This window comes from Girardinichthys multiradiatus, chromosome 14 (assembly GCF_021462225.1).
Source record: "Girardinichthys multiradiatus isolate DD_20200921_A chromosome 14, DD_fGirMul_XY1, whole genome shotgun sequence".
Lineage (NCBI taxonomy): Eukaryota > Metazoa > Chordata > Actinopteri > Cyprinodontiformes > Goodeidae > Girardinichthys > Girardinichthys multiradiatus.
In genome coordinates, this window is record NC_061807.1 from 36,732,729 (window position 1) to 36,754,195 (window position 21,467).

General features: G+C 37.9%; 1 protein-coding gene across 5 annotated transcripts; it reads right to left on the reverse strand.

The window, feature by feature from the left end:
* Positions 1 to 7,305: 7,305 nt before the first annotated feature.
* LOC124880105 lies at positions 7,306 to 21,213 on the reverse strand. 5 transcript variants are annotated; one of them, XM_047385031.1, is made up of 10 exons: positions 20,887 to 21,213; positions 18,887 to 19,009; positions 17,705 to 17,740; positions 15,285 to 15,584; positions 13,254 to 13,529; positions 10,426 to 10,668; positions 10,219 to 10,332; positions 9,991 to 10,053; positions 9,830 to 9,889; positions 7,306 to 8,031 (listed from the first exon to the last, which is right to left on the reverse strand). In XM_047385031.1, the coding sequence occupies exons 2-10, from the start codon at positions 18,921 to 18,923 to the stop codon at positions 7,877 to 7,879; spliced, it is 1,284 nt and encodes a 427-aa protein (XP_047240987.1). In that variant the 5' UTR covers positions 18,924 to 19,009; positions 20,887 to 21,213; the 3' UTR covers positions 7,306 to 7,876. The 5 variants fall into 5 exon arrangements, with proteins under 5 accessions (XP_047240987.1, XP_047240986.1, XP_047240990.1 ...); XM_047385030.1 differs by having other exon boundaries at positions 15,285 to 15,605; XM_047385033.1 differs by having other exon boundaries at positions 7,899 to 9,102; positions 15,285 to 15,605.
* Between the last annotated feature and the right edge of the window lie 254 nt (positions 21,214 to 21,467).

A 21,467-nucleotide genomic window follows, 5' to 3' on the forward strand; every position in this document is an offset into this window, starting at 1 on the left:
GGAGGTTGTCTTTACAGTTTTACAGATGTGTGAGAAGAGACAGACAATAGAAAATATAATAAGATAGATCAGAAACATACCACAGTGATTTTAGTGTGATCTTGTGATTTACTTTTAAGCAGACAGACAATGTTTTCGTGTCTCTCTGTTTTGAGCTTCAGGCTGGTGAGATGAAACAAGACACTTCAAATAGAGAGGACTTTAGGCTTGGCTGTAGATCCTCAGGTAGGTTACTCCAGATGAAAAGGTTATGTTGCTGTAAACGTCAAAAATGTGCGTGGGAGTGTGAAAACTTTGATGTTACATTCTTGTAAACACAGATATGTACCACAACCATTCGTTTGGTCTCTTATGTTTCCTGTTTCATGCTGCTTTACTATTGAGGAGAATGTTATATCGCTTTATGCCTATACAGCTTAATACAAACCAAATATACTTTATATCTAGATGTAGAGACAGACTATTTAAGATTATTTTTCTGAACATCTTTTTGCAGGCCTCCACTGGTCATTTGATGATTTATCTTGAAGGTTTAGAGGCCTTCTTGCCTTAACCCTAATCTTTAGCTCCCTCCACAGTTTCCCTATCAGATTTCAGTCAGTAAAAATCGAATTACTTTACCTACAGGTGTATGACTAATATGGGGTTTAACATGTCATTACTTGTGTCAGATGATATGATGCTGATATCTTATGGCAAGCCTTAACTTAGGAATGTCTCAAGTTGTGCTTTTTCAAACAGTACATAACAACATTTATTATCTTGAATTGCTCCATTAATATTTACACTTATTTAAAATGATGTTGATTTGTTGTTATTCTGAGTTCTATATTTTGGGTCTTGTATTTTGAGTTATTCCTGTATTTTCTTTCCATAATTAGCTCTGTTCACTAAGTGCTGATTTTTGTTCCAGATATTGCAATTTCTTTGCTGTCATTAGTCTTGCCTCCTCAGTTCCTCAGCCCTAATTCAAGATGACTGCAATGTCAAATTGTGCCTTGTGGCAATTCACACTGGAAACGTTTTAGGATCCGTTGATGCATCCAACAACAGCAGACTGTTGACTAAGCCTAATTTTCAGCATGAATACTAGTGTGTATACTTGTAACATACTGAACAGGATGTACTTGATATTTTATTTAATAATAAGTAGGATAAACTCACCAATTATCCCCGCTATTTTGTCCCATTCCTTCTCCTTTCTGATCTGGGGCCTCATGTGCGAAGTGTGCTTGTGCACAAAACTCTTACAGTGCAGTGTTTTATGCACAACTTGGCATGTAGAAAAATGAATGTCGCGTGAAAGTGTGCGTAAATCCACACAAACATTTGACCTGCTGTGAAAATTATTTATTTAATTCATAGAGCATCAAACCTGATGGTTTTTTTTATAGGTTTGAGCTTTTATGTTTTAAACCAGAGTAATGAAACTGAAACATGTTTAGCCTCATTCAATAACATAACACAGCCTCAGAAAATAATGGAAACAACCTCATTCGGACGTAAACTGGGAAACTTACTCTGTTTTTCTCACCTGTAGATGGAAATGCGCATCAGTCTGTGCGCTGAGGAGCATAAAATGCATGTAAATCATTTAAGGAGCACTTTCATTCTCACAGTTTTGAATTAGCAGATTCCTAACAAGTCAGGTTTGATGATTCCTAAGGTGGACAAGCTGGTATAAAGTGTAAAGTTGGGTGTAACTGGAATGATGTCAGCTTTGGCTCAGCTGGAGGATGGAAGACATCAGAGGGAGCATTTTATTCAGAAATTCTACTGACCTGCGGTCACATGATGATGCATGGCTTTTGGCCAGTTTAGATTGCCCAGGGCAATTACTTTGGAGTTCTGCATGGAGCTGGTCTCAGTGTTTCAGGGAAACCAGGAGGAACCATGCGTCTCCGGTGCCAGTTCAAGTTCTCACTATGCTGCCGTCCTTTTAACTAGTGCTTTTCAGAGGGAGCTGACTGACAGGTCGGGTATTTAACAGTCATGACTGAGCTGGGCAATGCCACCTATTTGGGACAGCCTCATCCATATGTTGCTCTTATATATAATGTTCCCCTAAAGTGTTTCTAATTGTAATACTAGTTGTGTTGGGAACAAATCTCCAGCAGACTCGGTGTGCGATGGATGGCTTCTAGGTGATTTTCTATTTTTATGTGGTGTCCTGAAAGGCTTCAAATATTTAAACTACATAGTGTGTGTGGAGACAGTCTTCCTAATAGAAAATATGGGAGGAAAATTCATGTCATTATAATGATCAGCATTGAGCTATGATTGAGCTTATTGCAGCAGCTAGAGTGCCATGTGGATTTGATGCAGGCATTGTTGAACTAAATGGGTTCAAGCCAAAAACCTTTTTATTTCAAGTCAAGTTTGAGTCACTGATGTCATACAAGAAGTTGTTGGTTTGCTGTAATTCACTACAAACATCTCTCATGGTGTGTAGACAGTCTCTCTTAGTGTTTTTCTGTTTAGTATAAAAGCTGTGCACTCTTTTGTACATGAGGCCCCTGGTCTTTGGGACTTTACTTGTTTATGCTCCGTACCCCTTAAAAATACACTCAATCCGTATCTCTGACAGACGATGAAGGATGGCACTTGGTGCAGTGCCACAGAGCCAGTGTGAAATACTGCATTGACTAGAATGGCTTCCATTTGTGATGGAGAGTAAAATGCATGGATGGCAGTCTATATGAATGAGAAATGAGCTTGTGTCCAACTCTTCAAGCTTCGATCTGATTTCGTCAAAATACAGGTCCTTCTCAAAATATTAGCATATTGTGATAAAGTTTTTTATTTTCCATAATGTCATGATGAAAATTGAACATTCATATATTTTAGATTAATTGCACACTAACTGAAATATTTCAGGTCTTCTATTGTCTTAATACGGATGATTTTGGCATACAGCTCATGAAAACCCAAAATTCCTATCTCATAAAATTAGCATATCATTAAAAGGGTCTCTAAACGAGCTATGAACCTAATCATCTGAATCAACGAGTTAACTCTAAACACCTGCAAAAGATTCCTGAGGCCTTTAAAACTCCCAGCCTGGTTCATCACTCAAAACCCCAATCATGGGTAAGACTGCCGACCTGACTGCTGTCCAGAAGGCCACTATTGACACCCTCAAGCAAGAAGGTAAGACACAGAAAGACATTTCTGAATGAATAGGCTGTTCCCAGATTGCTGTATCAAGGCACCTCAGTGGGAAGTCTGTGGGAAGGAAAAAGTGTGGCAGAAAACGCTGCACAACGAGAAGAGGTGACCGGACCCTGAGGAAGATTGTGGAGAAGGGCCGATTCCAGACCTTGGGGGACCTGCGGAAGCAGTGGACTGAGTCTGGAGTAGAAATATCTAGAGCCACCGTGCACAGGCGTGTGCAGGAAATGGGCTACAGGTGCCGCATTCCCCAGACCTGGGCTACAGAGAAGCAGCACTGGACTGTTGCTCAGTGGTCCAAAGTACTTTTTTCGGATGAAAGCAAATTCTGCATGTCATTCGGAAATCAAGGTGCCAGAGTCTGGAGGAAGACTGGGGAGAAGGAAATGCCAAAATGCCAGAAGTCCAGTGTCAAGTACCCACAGTCAGTGATGGTCTGGTTGCCATGTCAGCTGCTGGTGTTGGTCCACTGTGTTTTATCAAGGACAGGGTCAATGCAGCTAGCTATCAGGAGATTTTGGAGCACTTCATGCTTCCATCTGCTGAAAAGCTTTATGGAGATGAAGATTTCATTTTTCAGCACGACCTGGCACCTGCTCACAGTGCCAAAACCACTGGTAAATGGTTTACTGACCATGGTATCACTGTGCTCAATTGGCCTGCCAACTCTCCTGACCTGAACCCCATAGAGAATCTGTGGGATATTGTGAAGAGAACGTTGAGAGACTCAAGACCCAACACTCTGGATGAGCTAAAGGCCGCTATCGAAGCATCCTGGGCCTCCATAAGACCTCAGCAGTGCCACAGGCTGATTGCCTCCATGCCATGCCGCATTGAAGCAGTCATTTCTGCCAAAGGATTCCCGACCAAGTATTGAGTGCATAACTGTACATGATTATTTGAAGGTTGACGTTTTTTGTATTAAAAACACTTTTCTTTTATTGGTCGGATGAAATATGCTAATTTTGTGAGATAGGAATTTTGGGTTTTCATGAGCTGTATGCCAAAATCATCCGTATTAAGACAATAAAAGACCTGAAATATTTCAGTTAGTGTGCAATGAATCTAAAATATATGAATGTTAAATTTTCATCATGACATTATGGAAAATAATGAACTTTATCACAATATGCTAATATTTTGAGAAGGACCTGTATTTATATTTTAGATTCTTTAAAATAACCACCCTTTGCTTTGATTAATAATAATAATAATAATAATAATAATAATAATTTAGACTTTACTGATCTCACAATGGAGAAATCGACATCTGCATCACTTTAGGTAGCAGTGGGCTGCCACTGTGCGGCGCCCCGGGAGCTTTTTGGGGCTAAGGGTCTTCCTCAGGGACCCAAAGAGTGAGACAGATGGAATGGGGGTTTTGAAAGGGGAAACCCACCGGTTACATGACGAACTCTTACAACCTGAGCCACAGTTGCTGCTAATGATTTGCTGTCTTGGTATTCTCTCCATGAGCTTCATGAGGTGGTCATGTGAAATGGTTTTCCAAAGAGCCTTAAAATAACTTCCCAGAGGTTCATTGAGAGACGGCCAAAGGTTATTATTTCAGTCAATATTTATGTTACTATGTACGTTTTAAACTATTTAAATTGATATCACTCTGTTACCTTTATTTTGAGAATGTGTTTTAGAAAAATGTTAACTTGGACTAAGAAGGCTCTCTTTTTCAGTAGCATATAACTGTCCAGAACAGAAATATCTTGCCCATAATGGACAGATGCAGGACCTGCTGCACAAACTCTCATTGTCCCTTTTGCAGCTGAACTTTATTTAATCCTGATTCTGATTCTGATTCTGATTCTGATCCCACACAGTTGGGTCTGAACAGCAGCTGGGCATAAACAAGTAAGCAGACCAGAAATTGTTAAGGTTCAGTTTTAAGCTAGTGTATTCAAAGTTTTGAGGCACCCAGCAAACTTCATTTGCATTTTACATTTTGCTTTTATAAAGGAAACCTGATGGCTGCAGGAATGAAGGATCTTCAAAATCTCTCAGTCCTGCATTGAACAGAGAGGAGCCGTCCACCAATATGTTCCGATCCATCAAGGCGCCATGAAGGGACCAGATGACCTGAGATTACTCAATCAGTTCATCAGGACTTGTATTAGCTGTGGATGTGACTACAAGTAATAGATGTGCATACATGTATTATAATAGATTATATTATAATATATTTGTATACATGTATTTGTCAGGGTTTGGACTTTTTTTGTGTTTAGTCACTTATGTTTAAATTTTGGATTTTGGTAGTTGTGTTGTTTTGGTTACTCCCTCTCACTCCTGATTGTTTGTTTCCCCGCTAGTGTTGTCACCCTCCTTGTTCATTGCTCCTTTGGTTATGGTTATAAATAAGAAAACATAAAACAAAGTACAATTCAGTTTGCTTTAATTTAGTATTTTATTACATTTTATATCCTAAAACAAGCACTTCACTTAAAACACTGTAACTTCTAAATATCAGCAGTCATAATATTTACTTCTGCTAGTCCTAATAACTTTTTTTATATTTTCAAGGGAAGTCCCTTGAGTTGTCAAGTATAGTAACAAATTCAAATTTAATCGTACCTCATTCTTAGATGCATTCAGCATATTGTTAACTGATTCCTGATTCCTAATGTTCTTGCAGTATTCTCAATAGATTCTTGTAAGATGTACTGAATTCCTGACAATATTTGTATGAATGAAGCCAAATCCAAGTATTTATCTTTATCTATTGTACCTGTGTCGTAAATAACCCCCAAGGGCATCACAAATTGGACCCAAATGTTTGCACAACTATAAGAATACTCACAAATCCTTAAATGTAACAATTCTTGCTGATTCCTATCATTCGTGGTCTGTTTGGAATAGTGGTATAAGGCAGGGCTGATGTCCTGCAACATTTGGGTGTTTCCCAGTTCCAATACACCTAAATCAAGTGACTGAAATACCTCATCATACAGCCAAGTTCTAGAGAGTCCTGCTATTGACCTAGTTATATGATTCAGGTGTGTTGGACCAAGGGCACTACTAAAAGTTGCAGGACACCGGCTCTCAAGGACTGGAGTTTAACTCCTGTGGTTTAATGTCTTAAAAATACTCTCTTCTCGGTTAAGGGGATTTTCATTAATCTAGTTTTTCTCTAATGCTGTAATAAATTAGCCAATAAGTATCTAAACATATCGATTTTATATGTAGAATCACAGATTCAGCTTCTACCTTTTTAACCAAACATAAATGACTTGCATTTTTTTTATTGTGTATACAATGTACAAAAGTAGACAGTTTGTCCATCTAGAGCCCACTGATGGCCATTGTTATAATAAAAACCACAACGATCGGGGTACCTCTCTCTGTCAGATTGACCATAACCATTGGAAAAGAGAGGGGGTCATACAGGTAGCAGAAATGGAGGGTGTGTTTGCACCTCAACCATAACTGAGCTGGTTGTCGGCTAAACCTGACTCCCCCTTACTCCATCCAACAGGAAGGGAGGAAGGTGCAGGTAAAAAATAAGGAAGATAGCTCAGGATAACCTAAGCCTGTCTAACTATAAGCTTTATCAAAAAGGAAAGTTTTAAGCCTAGCCTTAAAAATAGACAGGGTGTCTGCCTCACGGACTAAAACTGGGAGCTGGTTCCACAGGAGAGGAGCCTGATAACTAAAGGATCTGCCTCCCATTCTACTTCTAGAGACTCTAGGAACCAACATTAAACCTGCAGTCTGAGAACGAAGTGCTCTGTTAGGAACATATGGACCAATCAGATCTCTGATGTATGATGGAGCTAGATCATTAAGGGCTTTATATGTGAGGAGAATTTTAAATTATATTCTGGATTTAACAGGGAGCCAATGAAGGGAAGCTAAAATAGGAGAAATATGATCTCTCTTTTTAATTTTCATCAGAACTCTTGCTTCAGCATTTTGAATCAGCTGAAGGCTTTTAACTGCATTTTGTGGACATCCTGATAGTAAAGAATTACTATAGTCCAGCCTTGAAGCAACAAATGCATGGACTAGTTTTTCAGCGTCACTCCTGGATAGGATATTTCTAATTTTGGCAATGTTCCGGAGATGAAAGAAGGAAATCCTAGAAACCTGTTTAAAATGGGATTTAAATGACATGTCCTGGTCAAAAGTAACACCAAGGTTTTTTACTTTATTATCGGAGGTCACAAAAGCAAAGACTTGAAATCAGGACTTGAAGTCTGGGGAAAAACAACAAAAAAAACAGGCATGGGAACAGACATGTGAACGGAACAATCCAGCAGACAAACAATGACCAACATGAGCTTATAAGTAATGGAAGAAACACATGAGTGGGATAAGTGGTAAGCAGACACAGGTCAAATGAATTGCAGAGTGGCTGAAAGAAGTCTCATAAAAACACATAATGGACATGAAAAGGGTCTAACAGAAATTTCAACCTGAAAAGACTCACAATAAGAAACACAAAGATGGTGATTAGAGAAATGTATTGATAGGAAGACATGAGGAAGACATGAATACTGAGAATGACATGAGCTTGAATGAACGTCTTAGGCTTAGAATTGATGTCTTCCCCCCTTGGGATCCGATACAGGTGGTGGAGTGAAGGCCTAAGAAGGTGAGGGAGCCATGAGGAGTATGGAAGGGAGATAGTGGAGGTGGTGCGGAGGAGGGTTGAAGCTCAGCTGAAGAGTGGGGAATCCATGACTGGAGGTCCTTAAAAGCAAAGCCTCGGAGGATGATTGATTGAAGACACATGCGGATCTGACGCTGATTGGATAGATGAGAGACGCACGGTGGAGTCATAGGACGGCCGGGGGGTGGAGGTGAGTCTTTCAGTTTGAATTTTCGTCAAAACTCCATAAACTAAAACTATACAAAAAACATAACTTGAGCACTAAATGCAATAACATGAATAAAACTGGACAAAGTTAAAGCAGAAAATTGTCTAAAATACACAATGAACCGAATACAAGAAATAACAAAGCATGGAAAAAAATCATAAGAGATCTAGGAGCAATAAATCCAAAAGAAAAAGAAAACCCAAACACGTTCAGATTGTGAAACACAGGGAGAAATTAAATTAGTTTTAGAGAAAAATCCAGTGGTCTTGTTCAACTATAGTTGAAGTGTGACCATAATGATTATTGTTACATGTGGAGAAAAAAAACAGGACTACCATCCCAACTGGGAGGTTGTGGGAGTGTTTTGTAATGGGATCAAGAGGAAGCAAAATACTTCTGTCTGAGTATTGTTCCATTTAGCAATGAAGCTTACTTTTGGTAGCCTTTACTGACCTAAAACAACAAAGGTTTAGTCAGGTTTATTGGAAGTGAAAAATAGAAACAGCCAGTTATCTTTTTAAAAAGTGTATGTGAATCTCTGGTGTCTCATCCTATAAAAGAATCTACAAACCTATCATATCTTACACTTAAAAATTAAATACTTAACATTTAATACGGAACAGAATAAACTGACCTTAAAGTTCTTCTACTGGATAAAATAAAACCTACAATTTGAAGTAATTGTTTTCACATTTTCTGCACATAAACATTTAACATAGAGTAACAACAATAAGTGCAAATAGTAATTGTTTACAGAAGTTACATAATAAATGAAACAACAATAAGCCAGCATGTTCTACATCAGATCAAATGTTCCAACTAAAAAAAGTCTCTGGGGTTTGGGTGCAGAGAAGCATATTATGCTTTTATAAAGCAGGTTTCTTTGGTTTGATTGATACAGCTGTCTGCACAGACATGAGGGTTACCAAGAAGATAAATAAATGAAAGGCCTATCTAAGATGTAAGAGTAGTTTTATGTGTTCTATCATTTAACATCTTTTAAAACAAACCCCCTGAGCACAGAGCCTAAACTCATGGCAGCATCCTTTCTGAGAGCATTTTATTTCAGAATAAATTACTGCATCATCTGCTGCAGGTTCTGTGAATGAAGAAAGGACAAACAATAACCTGGAATGTAAAAGCAGGCAGAACATTTGAAAATTAACAAAAAAGGGCATACAGCTTTAAATGAGAATTTTGTTTTATGAATTTAAAACATAATTTTACTCTTGTCTCATCTTATATAAGGTTTAATTGGTGTCATTGTTTGTGAATGTTTTCAGTAAATAATGCCCGGAAGCTGGATTCAGTACCAGTTCTTGCAGACCTACCCCCTGCTTGCTGTTGAGAATAGGGAGACAATTCGCATGCAGGTTTACACCACACCTCTCTAGAAATTGAATGACTTCTTGCATTTTGATTGGTTTTGTGATGGCAGAAGAATGGGCTTACCTGGGGTGTCATGTGTGCAAAAAATATGTTTAATATTCAGTGTAAAACATACAGACATATCTGTGTATTATAAAACCAAAAGGGAAGATGTTTTACTGCCCAAAGTATTTAAGTTAGGAGAGAAAATGGCATGACTGAACAAGGCATTTCAAAATAGGCAATGGCATGTATGCGTAAAGAAAACATGTTTTTTGTAAACTTAATGAAGACATTTTAAAACAGACAGAATTATAAGAACATTAAACTGTAGCAGAAAACCTCTAAAGGCTTAGGAATGTGAACGTATACAGATTATAACCTATGATAATGTTTACATAAAATATGACAGGTAAACATACTTGAGAACACATTTCAGTGCAAAAACTGAATATTACCTGCAGCTCCGGTTTTCAAATCAAAGTGAACATCATCTCCCTCGGGTTCATTCTCCCCTCCTGTTAAAATAGACAAATTAAAAACCAGTTCACATCAAAAAACTAAAACCTTTCCGAATTATTTTATCTTATTCCAGACTTTAAGTGTCAGAGTAACTCACTCTTCTTTCCAGATTTTTCCCAGTTAATAGAGGCATATGTGACATCTTTGAATTCATCTGGTTCTGAAACACATCAAGGTTTCAAATAAGTCTGCTTAAATCCAGCAGTGCTTGTCAAGTGGTGCCAGATGATTTACTGTGTTTTTGTGAAACATGATGTCACATATGTGACTAAATAAAGAAAATAAACCAAAGTATGTGATCCACTCAAGAAGATGACAGTCTCACCTTGGGACTGCCTAAAGCAACACAGCAGGAGCAGCAGCATAATGAACGTGCATCCACAACCTGCTCCAAGGACCAACAACACAAAAAATGAAAAGCTCCTGAGCCTGAATACGGCTGCGGTGAAAAAGAAAAAAACATGTTAACATTAATAGCATACAGTATATAACTGTATAAATCTATTACATCACATATTTTAATCCCATTCACCTTGAACTGCCATCCAGCTCTGTGGTGAAACCATTCCTAAATGTTCACACTTGTAGAAACCCTCATCTAATTGAGACACTGCAGAGATCTTCAGCTCCTGTCTGCTGTCATTTTGTAGCAGTTTGTCATTGTGATAGAAGATCACATTAGAAAGTGTGTTTTGTCCTCTCAGTCTGCAGGTCAGAGTAATAGAAGCTCCCTCAGTCACAGGATGGAATGGGCTCACCAGGAGAAGATCTCTATCTGTAAAACAGTCAAAAAATATAACAAAGGGAATGAAAGACGAGACAATAAGGTTGTTTTTCCATTGCTAATCTCTGTTGTTCAGTGTTTTCCTAACTTTGCCCTGATGTTACACAAAAAATGAAACTGACTGAGAAGCTTTCAACAACTGGCCACCACTTTTAAGTGCTACATAGCCTACACTTGTATAGCAATTTATCAATTCCTGAGGACCCCAAGTTAACCCCAGGTGAATAAATAATGTTCATCTACATTTAAGTAGCCTGCCTAGACCTTGAGCTGAACAGTTGATTCTGAGCTGTGTGGCAGCACTCCGGAATGTCACCGTGACGTCAGTGACGTCAATGAAAACCATCCATAGGCACTTCTTCAAAATCAAGGAACAAATAGAGCTCTCTAAAGCTCATGACAAAACTGAAACTGCAGGCTCTCCCGCAGGTCACGTTTTGTCACACCACTTACGCCCCTCTTCCTTTGGCTCACCTTAGCCCGGCTCCACTCCACTTGGCATGCTTTTTTGCAAGCGTTTTGGTACTCTTTTTCCGTACCTACTTTTTCGTCCCTGCTCCTGAGCAGGTATGATTGGGGATAAATATGGAGTACATGTGACATGAACAGACTGCTGTGCACTGATTGACCATAGGACCGGGAGAAATGAGAAGCTTATCGCTGAGGTAGTGCAGGGAAAAGTTAATCAAACTCAAGGGCGACCACATAATATTAAGTACCAGGCACACCGGGTCAAACCAAAATATTATTTTACTATTTTACCATTCAAAACAGACTGGCAACCGGTCACCCAGTGACCTCTGGACAGGCAGTAATAGACCCCTCCTGGTGCTCAAGCACCTACCCTTTTGCCCAGGATAAGAAAAGTGCTCTCTCAGCTGGAGCCCAATATGTTATATCATTTATCAGTATTTAAAAATAAAAATTACGCTCTCTGCAAACAAGTCTGTTTGCGGAGAGGTACAAGAGGTATGTTAATATTTTTAATGTCATATTCAATTCAATTTAGTTTATTTATATAGCGCCAGTTCACAACACATGTCGTCTCAAGGCACTTCACAACAGTCAAGTTCATACATTCCAATTAATCGTAACCATTGAACAGTGCAGTCAGATTCAGTCATTTATTCAAATTGGATAAAAAGTGTTTCTATCTAAGGAAACCCAGCAGATTGCATCCAGTCAGTAACTTGCAGCATTCCCTCCTCCTGGATGAGCATGTAGAGACAGTGGACAGTCACTGGCGTTGACTTTGCAGCAATCCCTCATACTGAGCATGCATGTAGCGACACTGGAGAGGAAAAACTCTTTTAACAGGAAGAAACCTCCAGCAGAACCAGGTTCAGTGTGAGCGGCCATCTGCCACGACCCACTGGGGGTTTGAGAGCAGAGACACAAAGAGAACAAAGAAGCACTGATCCAGGAGTACTTTCTATGGGAAGGAAAAGTAAATGTTAATGGATGTAGCTCCTTTAGTCGTTTTACCTAGAAAGAAAGAACAGAAACTCTGAGCCAGTTTTCAAGAGTCTGTTTCAGTTTAGAGTCTGAAAGAGAGCACATATAATTAGTTTCAGTAAAGCTCAGTCAATTGCCATGTCTAGGAGAGAGAAAGGGTTAAACACTGAAAGACAGGGCCATGTGGATCATTGGTAGAGGGTGAGCATTAAGTTGTTGCCAGCAGAAGCTTGGACAATTCCCTTCTCCAGAAAGGTGTCACAGGTAGTCACAGAGCCAGGCCAGGTGTAGCTTCTAGGAAGAGAAAAGAGGGAGAACATAGAGTTAAAAGCTGAAATAACAGCAAATAATGCAAAATTGTAGAATAGTGTGAGAATGTAGCGAAGAGGGTGAAAGTGGTCATTATGTCCCCCAGCAGCCTAAGCCTATAGCAGCATAACTACAGAGATAGAGTGGCTTAGGTTATCCTGAGCTAACTATAAGCTTTATCAAAAAGGAAAGTTTTAAGCCTGGCCTTGAAAGTAGACAGTTTGTCCATCTGGAGCCCACTGATGGTCATTGTTATACTAAAAACCACAACGATTGGGATACCTCTCTCTGTCAGATTGACCATAACCATTGGAAAAGAGAGGGGGTCATACAGGTAGCAGAAATTGAGTATTATGCTATATTCATAGTGTAATGCTTCAACTCTGTAAGAAAACAGTAAAATAATGTATAATATGTTTTCAGCATAATGAAGATTCACTAAGTCACTCTTGATTACTATGCAAAGCACAACATTGATTTATTATATTTACAGATTTGTCAGCATAATTCCAGGAAAATATAGGCTGTAAATGCATAAATATATATCACATTGTATTGTTTGAATAATATGAATACATTTGGCAACGGGTCCCCTTTTTTGGCATGAGCACCTGCTCCCCAAAAGGAATGAGCACGTGCCTACCGCTGGAGATAGGCACCTGCCCACCCATGACCCTGCAAGGACAAGCGGGTATAGACAAATAGATGACATTCAAAACCACCTGCCTGAACTGATGACTATGATCGACGTGCTACTGAACTTCACGCGGTACCAAAATAATTCAAATACAATACAAAGTTCAGTAACTTACTGTATATAGGGATGCTGACTGCATTGCTGTACTCTCCTGATTTAGACTCACACCACCACACTGCCTCATAATGTGACTGACTGTTGATGACACATGATGATCCTGTCACTGTCCACCAGGTGGAGCAGTCTGATAAATATGACTGGTTGTTAATCACAGTATAACTTCTTATTTTCCATTCAGTCAAGTTTCCGCCACATTTTAAAGAAACATTATGATCAGTGAAATGTTTATCTTCTTCAGGACTCACTGTCAGACTGGCTGCTGGATGTGCATCTGAAAAACAGGGAAAAAGGAACTTCAAATAATTCAACAGGCACTTTGCTTCCAAATAGAACAAAATCAAAATGTGAACATGTAACTTTGTGATGTTATATTTGCCACATACTTTTTTTTAAGTCTAGTATGTTACTGTTTGGTCTAAATAAAGCACTAATATTTGATATTCGAGCTTTTTACCTCGCCAAATTTTAGGTTCTACGAATCTAAACTGTGAACTTGTACGTTACTTTGCAAATGTATTCGCACCCATTTAACATAACCAAGTGTTGTTTTAGTAGTATGCCATGTCACTGTCCTGCTGGAAGGTGAACCTCCGCAGCAGACTCAAATCACAGGCAGCCTGATCCAGATTTTGCTAAACAATATCCCTGTATTTAGCACCATCAATCTTTCCCCCTGACCCAGTCACTTTTGAGGTCCCACAGCATGATCCTGCCACGACCATTTTTCACTGTGGGGATGGTGTTCTTGGGGTGTTGGGTGTGTGCCAGGCATAGCGATTTCCTTAGGAGGCAGAAAAGCTACATTTTTGTCTCATCTGACCAGAATGCCTTCCTCTATATATTTGAGGGGTTGCCCACATGACTTTGGACAAACTCAAAACATGTCAAACACTAGTAAAGTAATGGTTTTCCTGGCTACTCCATAAATCCCAGCTCTTAGGAGTGTACTGCTTATTGTGGTTGCAGGGACAGTTAATTTAGTCCCTGCTGTGGAACTCTGCAACCCCTTCAGTGTTCCCTTTGGTCTCTGTGCTGCCGCTCTTAATAATCCCTCCTTGCACTGTCAGCAAGTCTTAGCGGCTCTCTCTTGACAGGTTTGATGTTGTACCATGTTCTTTCAGTTTAAAGATTACTTTTACCTCATATCTGACTTATTTGGAGAGCGCCTTGGTCTTCATGGTGTGATGCCTCTTGTTTAGTGGTGTTGCAGCTTCTGGGTCCTTTCAGAAAAGGTCTGTTTACACTGTCAGATCATGTGACACTTAGACTGCATACAGGTGGATTTCATTTGACTGATGATTTGACTTTTGAAGGTAATTGGTTGCACCAAAACTTTCCAGTGGTTTCATAGAAAAGGGGTGGATACATATGCACATGCCAATTTTCAGTTTTTTTTTTTTTTCTTCTTTTTTTATTTATATTTTTCTCATTTCACTTCACCAACTTACACTATTTTGTGCAGATCCATCACATAAAATAAGACTAAAAAACATTTAAAATTAAAGTTTGGAATGAAACAGAATAGGTAAAAAGTCAAGGGGGTTGAATACTTTTGCAAGGCACTGTACATGTCCAGGCTCTCCAGTGAGCATTTTTTGTTGTTGTTGAAAATACACCCAAACAACGTCTAGGCTGAATTTGGTATATATTAGAAGAATATGAGTGTATTAAGAAATACAAAAATACAAGCAGGAGTATTTAGAATTTAACCTGTGACCTTTCATCAAAGTCCTGTGCTTGTCCATCTAACATCTATCTTCCATCAATATGCCCACTATACTACAAATAATATTTAAGTCATGGACCTTTTTCCCCCAGGTGTTTCATTTGCAAATTTCTACAGGGGTTTCCTAATTGGATCCATATTTGTGCTAATAGTGTTTAGAATTATGAAAAAGGCTCTGTTTTCAAGCGTTCATCAACTGATATCATGGAAACGCAGCAAGTGAAATCTTGACTTTTCTTCAACAGGTTTGGTACAACAGATGGAATAAAATAAGATCTGATAAAGGAGAAACACACTGACCTGCAGACCAGACAAACTTTGGTTGACTGTAATGAGTGATAAAATCTGGGTTTGCTTTTTCAGCTCTACATGCATATCCTGCTGTGTTTTTCTGTCCACGAATGATGTAAAAGTCCTCTACAGTCCCATTGATGCCATCGGACAGGAGCTCATATCTGTAGTCTTTCTTTGTTGGATCAGGAACAGCTTTATACCAGTAGAACGCCCATCCAGCAGATGGAGGTTGAACCTCACACTTCAGAGTTACTGAGGCTCCAGGAGTCAACCATGATGGAGATACAGTCAGGACAGACTTTGACTCTGATAGAGACATAATTTCTGCTATGAAAAACATGTTGAATTTATTTTGTTAATAAATTCAGTTCATTGTTTGATTTTTTTTCCTGATGTAAACATATTCCACATTCAACAAAAATTTATATTTAACACCAGAACATATAAAGATTTTAAAAACCCTAAACAAGGGTCTGCAGACCACATGCATGAAGTTGTGTCAGGTTCCATGCAGAGAACTCCTGCATTTACTGTGATAACATCTAATACTGAGCATAACAGCCATTTTCTTTTGTAGTCCCTCAGTAATATGTCTCATATGACACTACCGTTCAAAAGTTTTAGAAACACTTTCTCCTTTAGTGGTTTTCTTTATATGACTATTTACATTGTACATAGATTCTCACTGAAGGCGGCAAAACTGTAAATGAACACATATGCAATTACGTAGCAAATGAAAAATTATAAAGGAACTTTAATTATGTTTTATATTTTAGATTCCTTAAAGTAGCCGTCCTTTGCTGTGATGACTGAAATATTGACCTCTGGCCATCTCTCAATGAACCTTTGGGAAGTTCTTTCAAGACTCTTTGGAAAACTATTTCAGGTGCCCCCCTCATGAAGCTCATGGAGAGAAATGATCAAAACAGTAATCAAAGCAAATGGTGGCTAATTTGCAGAATTTAAAATCTAAAATTGTGAAGAGTTATTTCACAAGTTTTGTTTATTATATAATCCCGTGTGTGTTCATTCATAGCTTTGTTGCCCTTGGTGAGAAACTACAATTTATACAGTCAGGAAAATAAAGAGACCCATTAAGTGAGAACGTGTATCTAAAACGTTTGACTAGTAATGTATATATGGTAAAATAATTGAAAAGTCTTTTTCTTATTTAATGTGAAAAAAAACATCAACAATCATTTTAGCTGTTTTTTTAGGCTCACTTGCAGTTTGAACATAGCAAAAAATGCTATGATTTAAAAAGTTAAAAAAGGTTTATGATTAAAATTTACTTTAGCACTGCATGTTGGACAGGAAGAAGTAATCTCCAGTGAAATATTGACCTCTGGCCATCTCTCAATGAACCTTTGGGAAGTTCTTTCAAGACTCTTTGGAAAACTATTTCAGGTGCCCCCCTCATGAAGCTCATGGAGAGAAATGATCAAAACAGTAATCAAAGCAAAGGGTGGCTAATTTGCAGAATTTAAAATCTAAAATTGTGAAGAGTTATTTCACAAGTTTTGTTTATTATATAATCCCGTGTGTGTTCATTCATAGCTTTGTTGCCCTTGGTGAGAAACTACAATTTATACAGTCAGGAAAATAAAGAGACCCATTAAGTGAGAACGTGTATCTAAAACGTTTGACTAGTAATGTATATATGGTAAAATAATTGAAAAGTCTTTTTCTTATTTAATGTGAAAAAAAACATCAACAATCATTTTAGCTGTTTTTTTAGGCTTACTTGCAGTTTGAACATAGCAAAAAATGCTATGATTTAAAAAGTTAAAAAAGGTTTATGATTAAAATTTACTTTAGCACTGCATGTTGGACAGGAAGAAGTAATCTCCAGTGAAATATTGACCTCTGGCCATCTCTCAATGAACCTTTGGGAAGTTCTTTCAAGACTCTTTGGAAAACTATTTCAGGTGCCCCCCTCATGAAGCTCATGGAGAGAAATGATCAAAACAGTAATCAAAGCAAAGGGTGGCTAATTTGCAGAATTTAAAATATGAAAATGTTGAGGTTTATTTCACACTTTTTGTTTACTACATAATTCCATGTGTGTTCATTTATAGTTTTGTTGCCTCTGGTGAGAATCTACAATGCAAGTAGTCATGGAAATAAAGAGACTCATTGATTGATAAAGTATATCTGAAACATTTGACCAGTAGTATATATGCATATTTTTTTTTCTAGTTTCCCTGAATATTTTTATGAAACTAGTGTGAAAATATTCAATGGAAAACTTCTTATCATTGTCTTAATCTTGTAGGCTTGCATGAATATACACAGAAAACATAATTAAAATAGGATTAAATGGGTTGTGCAATTATAGTTGTTAATAGTTGTTTTATTAAATAGAGAAAACAAAATGTAACAAATAATAATAGTATTAATAATAATAATAATAGTATATTAGTTACCTTGGGTGTTTTCAGACTGAAGGAAAGGGCAGAGAACTAAACAAAGATAATTTGTTAGACAACAATTAAAATTAATAACGAAAATAATCCCATTCAATCAAACACGTATAGAAAACAGTAATATTAAAGGCCAGATTTTTGTAAACTGAAGTTTGTCTCTAGAAGTGCTATACATAAAGTTTTCTTGTGGCAGCTTAATTTTGTTGAGCCTGGGATATGAAGGTTATTTGTTACAGATTGGCACTTAGTGTCTTGTCACATATGTTGACACACAGAATAATGTGTATTACGCAGGTCAAAACACAAAGGAAAATCTTTTTAAACATGAAATCCTAATGATGCTCACCTGTTTTGCATACTGCAGTTATAATGGGATGAAATGTACTGGTGTTTTGCGTCAGAAAGGGGTGCATTACTTTTCCTTTAATGTCATTGTCTTGTTTTATACTTTTTTTTTCCAAATTTAAAAATAAACTGACCATTTGGTGTAATTTTAATGTATCAGTTTCCACAGGTGGTTAAATAATTATTGTATTTGCTGATAATAAAAAAAAAAAAAAAAAAAATGTCGGCTACTCTCAGTTTAAGCATTCAACACGCAAAAGTGGATACATCTTCATTTGCACATACAGTTGTTGCACACCACAACCAGCTAACCACCCTAAAGTTTCCATCTGATTTACAACTTTCATTGTGATGTCAAAGGCCTATTGCATTGTTCTAATGAATCTAAAAATGCAGGTAATCATCTCTTGTTTAAAATACTTCAAATGATCAAACCCGGACTGCATTGTTCTTCATTGAACTGAGATTCTTAATCTTAATCTTATAACATTTTTTGGTTTGTTTGATTTTATTGTGAAGATTATTAAAGACCATTTTAATGCCTTTGGGGCATTTGCTACTTTGCTAGTTTTCTCTGAAACGTGGTCAGTGTTCTCTTGTCTCGTTCACGTTAACCCAATATAGCTTATTGTCATGTACTGTGCTGTCAGGTGATGTGAGATGAATGAATCATTACATCCCCAAAAAAGAAGCATCCAGCATTAATCTACAAGTCTGTACAGCTTAACTTTTATGTATCACATAAATCCATGACATTTTACTCCCCCCACTGTAAATATTTTCCTTGTTCTTTTCCTTGTTCTACATAGTTCAAACTGAAAATAAATATGTACTTACGCAAAATGGCCAGCAAAAAGAAGAAAGTGTGACCCATCTTCACATCCAACAATGATGATGTGTTGCTCAGCTTCAGAGTGATATTATCTTTTCAAAACAGATGGCAGACTGAGGCTGAAGCAGCTAGAGAGAGACACCCAAACAGCAGTCACTTCAGCTTAATGTAAGAACATCATCAACATTACTCACACATCTTCAGTTGGTTTCTTCTAGGGCATACATTTGAATTTCCTGCTTTTGGATACCACTTGTTCACATGTTCATGTACAGTCAAGGCAGACTAAAACCACAAAAACCTTTTGTCGCATAGAAGTACAATCATTTTGTAACAAATCATATTGTTTGTTGTCTGAGAGTTCAGTGGTCTCTGCAAATTAGTTTGTTTTAAATCTCTAAAAATTCCACTGGGTCTCTTTCATTTTTGAGTTTACCTTCAGCAGAATATGTTGAGAGCTGTGTGGAGACCGAAATGAAGAGGCATGTGGTTGAAGACACAGTTTGGACAAGCTAGTGTGGTGTAGCACAGACAGAGGTAAAACATTTACCATTGAGTATCTTTTAAAAAAAAAAATTTTCTAATAATCTCTAGGGTGTCTCGTATTAAAATAGACCATTTCTCTTGTTTGCGTTGAAGGCCTCCCACACTTGCTGTCAAACAGCTCACATCACTAATTCACATATTATTTAATTGGGTTTTGTCCGCTATTTGTGGCTAGCCAGGGAGCTCAGGCATCATACTTTTATTTTACTAGAAAAGAAACTTTTTGTTTACAGTCAGCAGGGAAGGTTTTGTTATTTTGACTTTGAAGACCCTTGTTCATTGCATTTATTTGTGAGGTTGTTAACCCAGCAGCTGTTAAATTAATCAATTAGTTTTACACTGAGCCGGGCTTTGTTGTGTAGTTTTGAGTTAATGGTTTGTATTTTAACATTTTTTGAGCCCTGTCCATCCCAGACATTCACCTTAAGGGTTTCAACAATAACTCATAAATATTTTATTTGTAAAGGAAATGAGGTTGCCTTATATCTAATCCCTATAGATTAACCCTGGATCAGTTGGTGTGCAGATGTCAAATTTAATCTAACCATATTAATAATGTATTAGCAGTTTGGGTATGCTGCTTGTTTGAATGACCTTCTCTCAGTTGTTTTTTATGTGAAAGATTTTAACTATAAATAGATAGTCTAATGAATGTCACTTCATTGATGCCGGAGTATAAAAACTGCTTCTTTCAAATTGTAGAAAATCATAAATTGCATATATACAGATTTGAAACTGTATTAACCCCTAATTCATGTGTCTCACTTATAGCTTTACGATAAAAAACTAAGTTTGCAGCTTTTTATCGTTTACTTCTTCCTACCTTATACATTTCTTGGACTTCTGTAACCAAAACTTTGTGCAATTTCACTTTTAATCCGTAACACTTGGCTGTGAGGCAAGCTCATGCTGATTGAGCAAAGTGTGCTCAATCAGCACACTTTGTGCCCCATTCTCACAACGATTAGAGTCATAGTTGCATTGTGCAACAGATGAAAGGCTGAAGCTGCAGCAGCTGAAGAGAAACTGTGACAAGTCACATCAAATCAGATAAGATCAGCCATTGTCTGAACACCATATTAACCTTTCCATTACTTTGTCTTCAGTACAGAAACAGTACTTCTGCTGTGGTTTTTGTCAACAGACCACTATGACACTTAAAGCCTACACACTTCCTTTAAAACAATCACATATGTTGGTTTCCAAACATGATATTTGTTTAATGCTTATTAATTACCCTGTGCATTTACATACATATGTTGGGGTAGTACATCATTCATATACTGCTATGCCACAGACTGGGGACCCGGAAATTCAGTCTAAACACAGAGAGCGTTTTATAATGTTTATTATAAAAGCCTCTTGGAAGGGAGCATGAAACAGCTGCAAGGGAAAGAATGGTTATTGGCTCTGTAGGATTAGAGTGAGTAAATGTTAAACTCAAAATAAAGCCACTAACCTTCTCAGAAGCTGGGAGGGGAAGAAAGCCTGTGTGCTTTTCCTGGGGTTCGGTCTCCGTCCCAAAGGTGGCATCCAAGGGATCCACTGACAAGGACCTGATGGCGTCACAGTGGGGAGAGTGAGAGCAGAGCAAGGCAGCTTTAAACCAGTGGAGAGAGGGGGACGAGACAGAGGCGAGGTCCGTTCTCCAGGTGAGGGTCTTGAACCAAGGGGCAGAAAAGGAGCTAGCAAATCCAGAGGGCTGGGCTTGGGGCGTAATCCAGTTAAACAGTTGAATCCAAAAACACAAGCTGGGTCAAAACACTGATCAGGCAGGCAAAGAGCAGTTAGGCTTTCAATAATCTGGGATCGACTGTCTGTGGAGCCAGAGAATATAAAGGCGGAAACACAGGTGCAGCAGGTTGACTTGATTGTGCAGCAGCGCAGAGTGAACAGCTGAGAGTGATGATCCAAAACACATAGTTGAGCCAGAATCCTAACATATACAAAATCTAATTGAATTTATTACATTATTATTGTGATACATGTTTCACCATCATTCAGGTATAATGAGCTTATTCTAAGTTAAGGACTTCTAAA

What these genes read in the sequence shown, in the direction of transcription:
- LOC124880105 (XM_047385030.1), bottom strand. Translation starts at nt 18,923, where the DNA reads ATGGGTCACACTTTCTTCTTTTTGCTGGCCATTTTGC. An exon ending in AGTCAGCATCCCTATATACA is followed by an intron (nt 10,669 to 13,253) that starts GTAAGTTACTGA and finishes ACTGTTTTACAG; the next exon opens with ATAGAGATCTTCTCCTGGTG. An exon ending in TTTGAAAACCGGAGCTGCAG is followed by an intron (nt 8,032 to 9,829) that starts GTAATATTCAGT and finishes TTTTTTGTATAG; the next exon opens with TTTTAGTTTATGGAGTTTTG.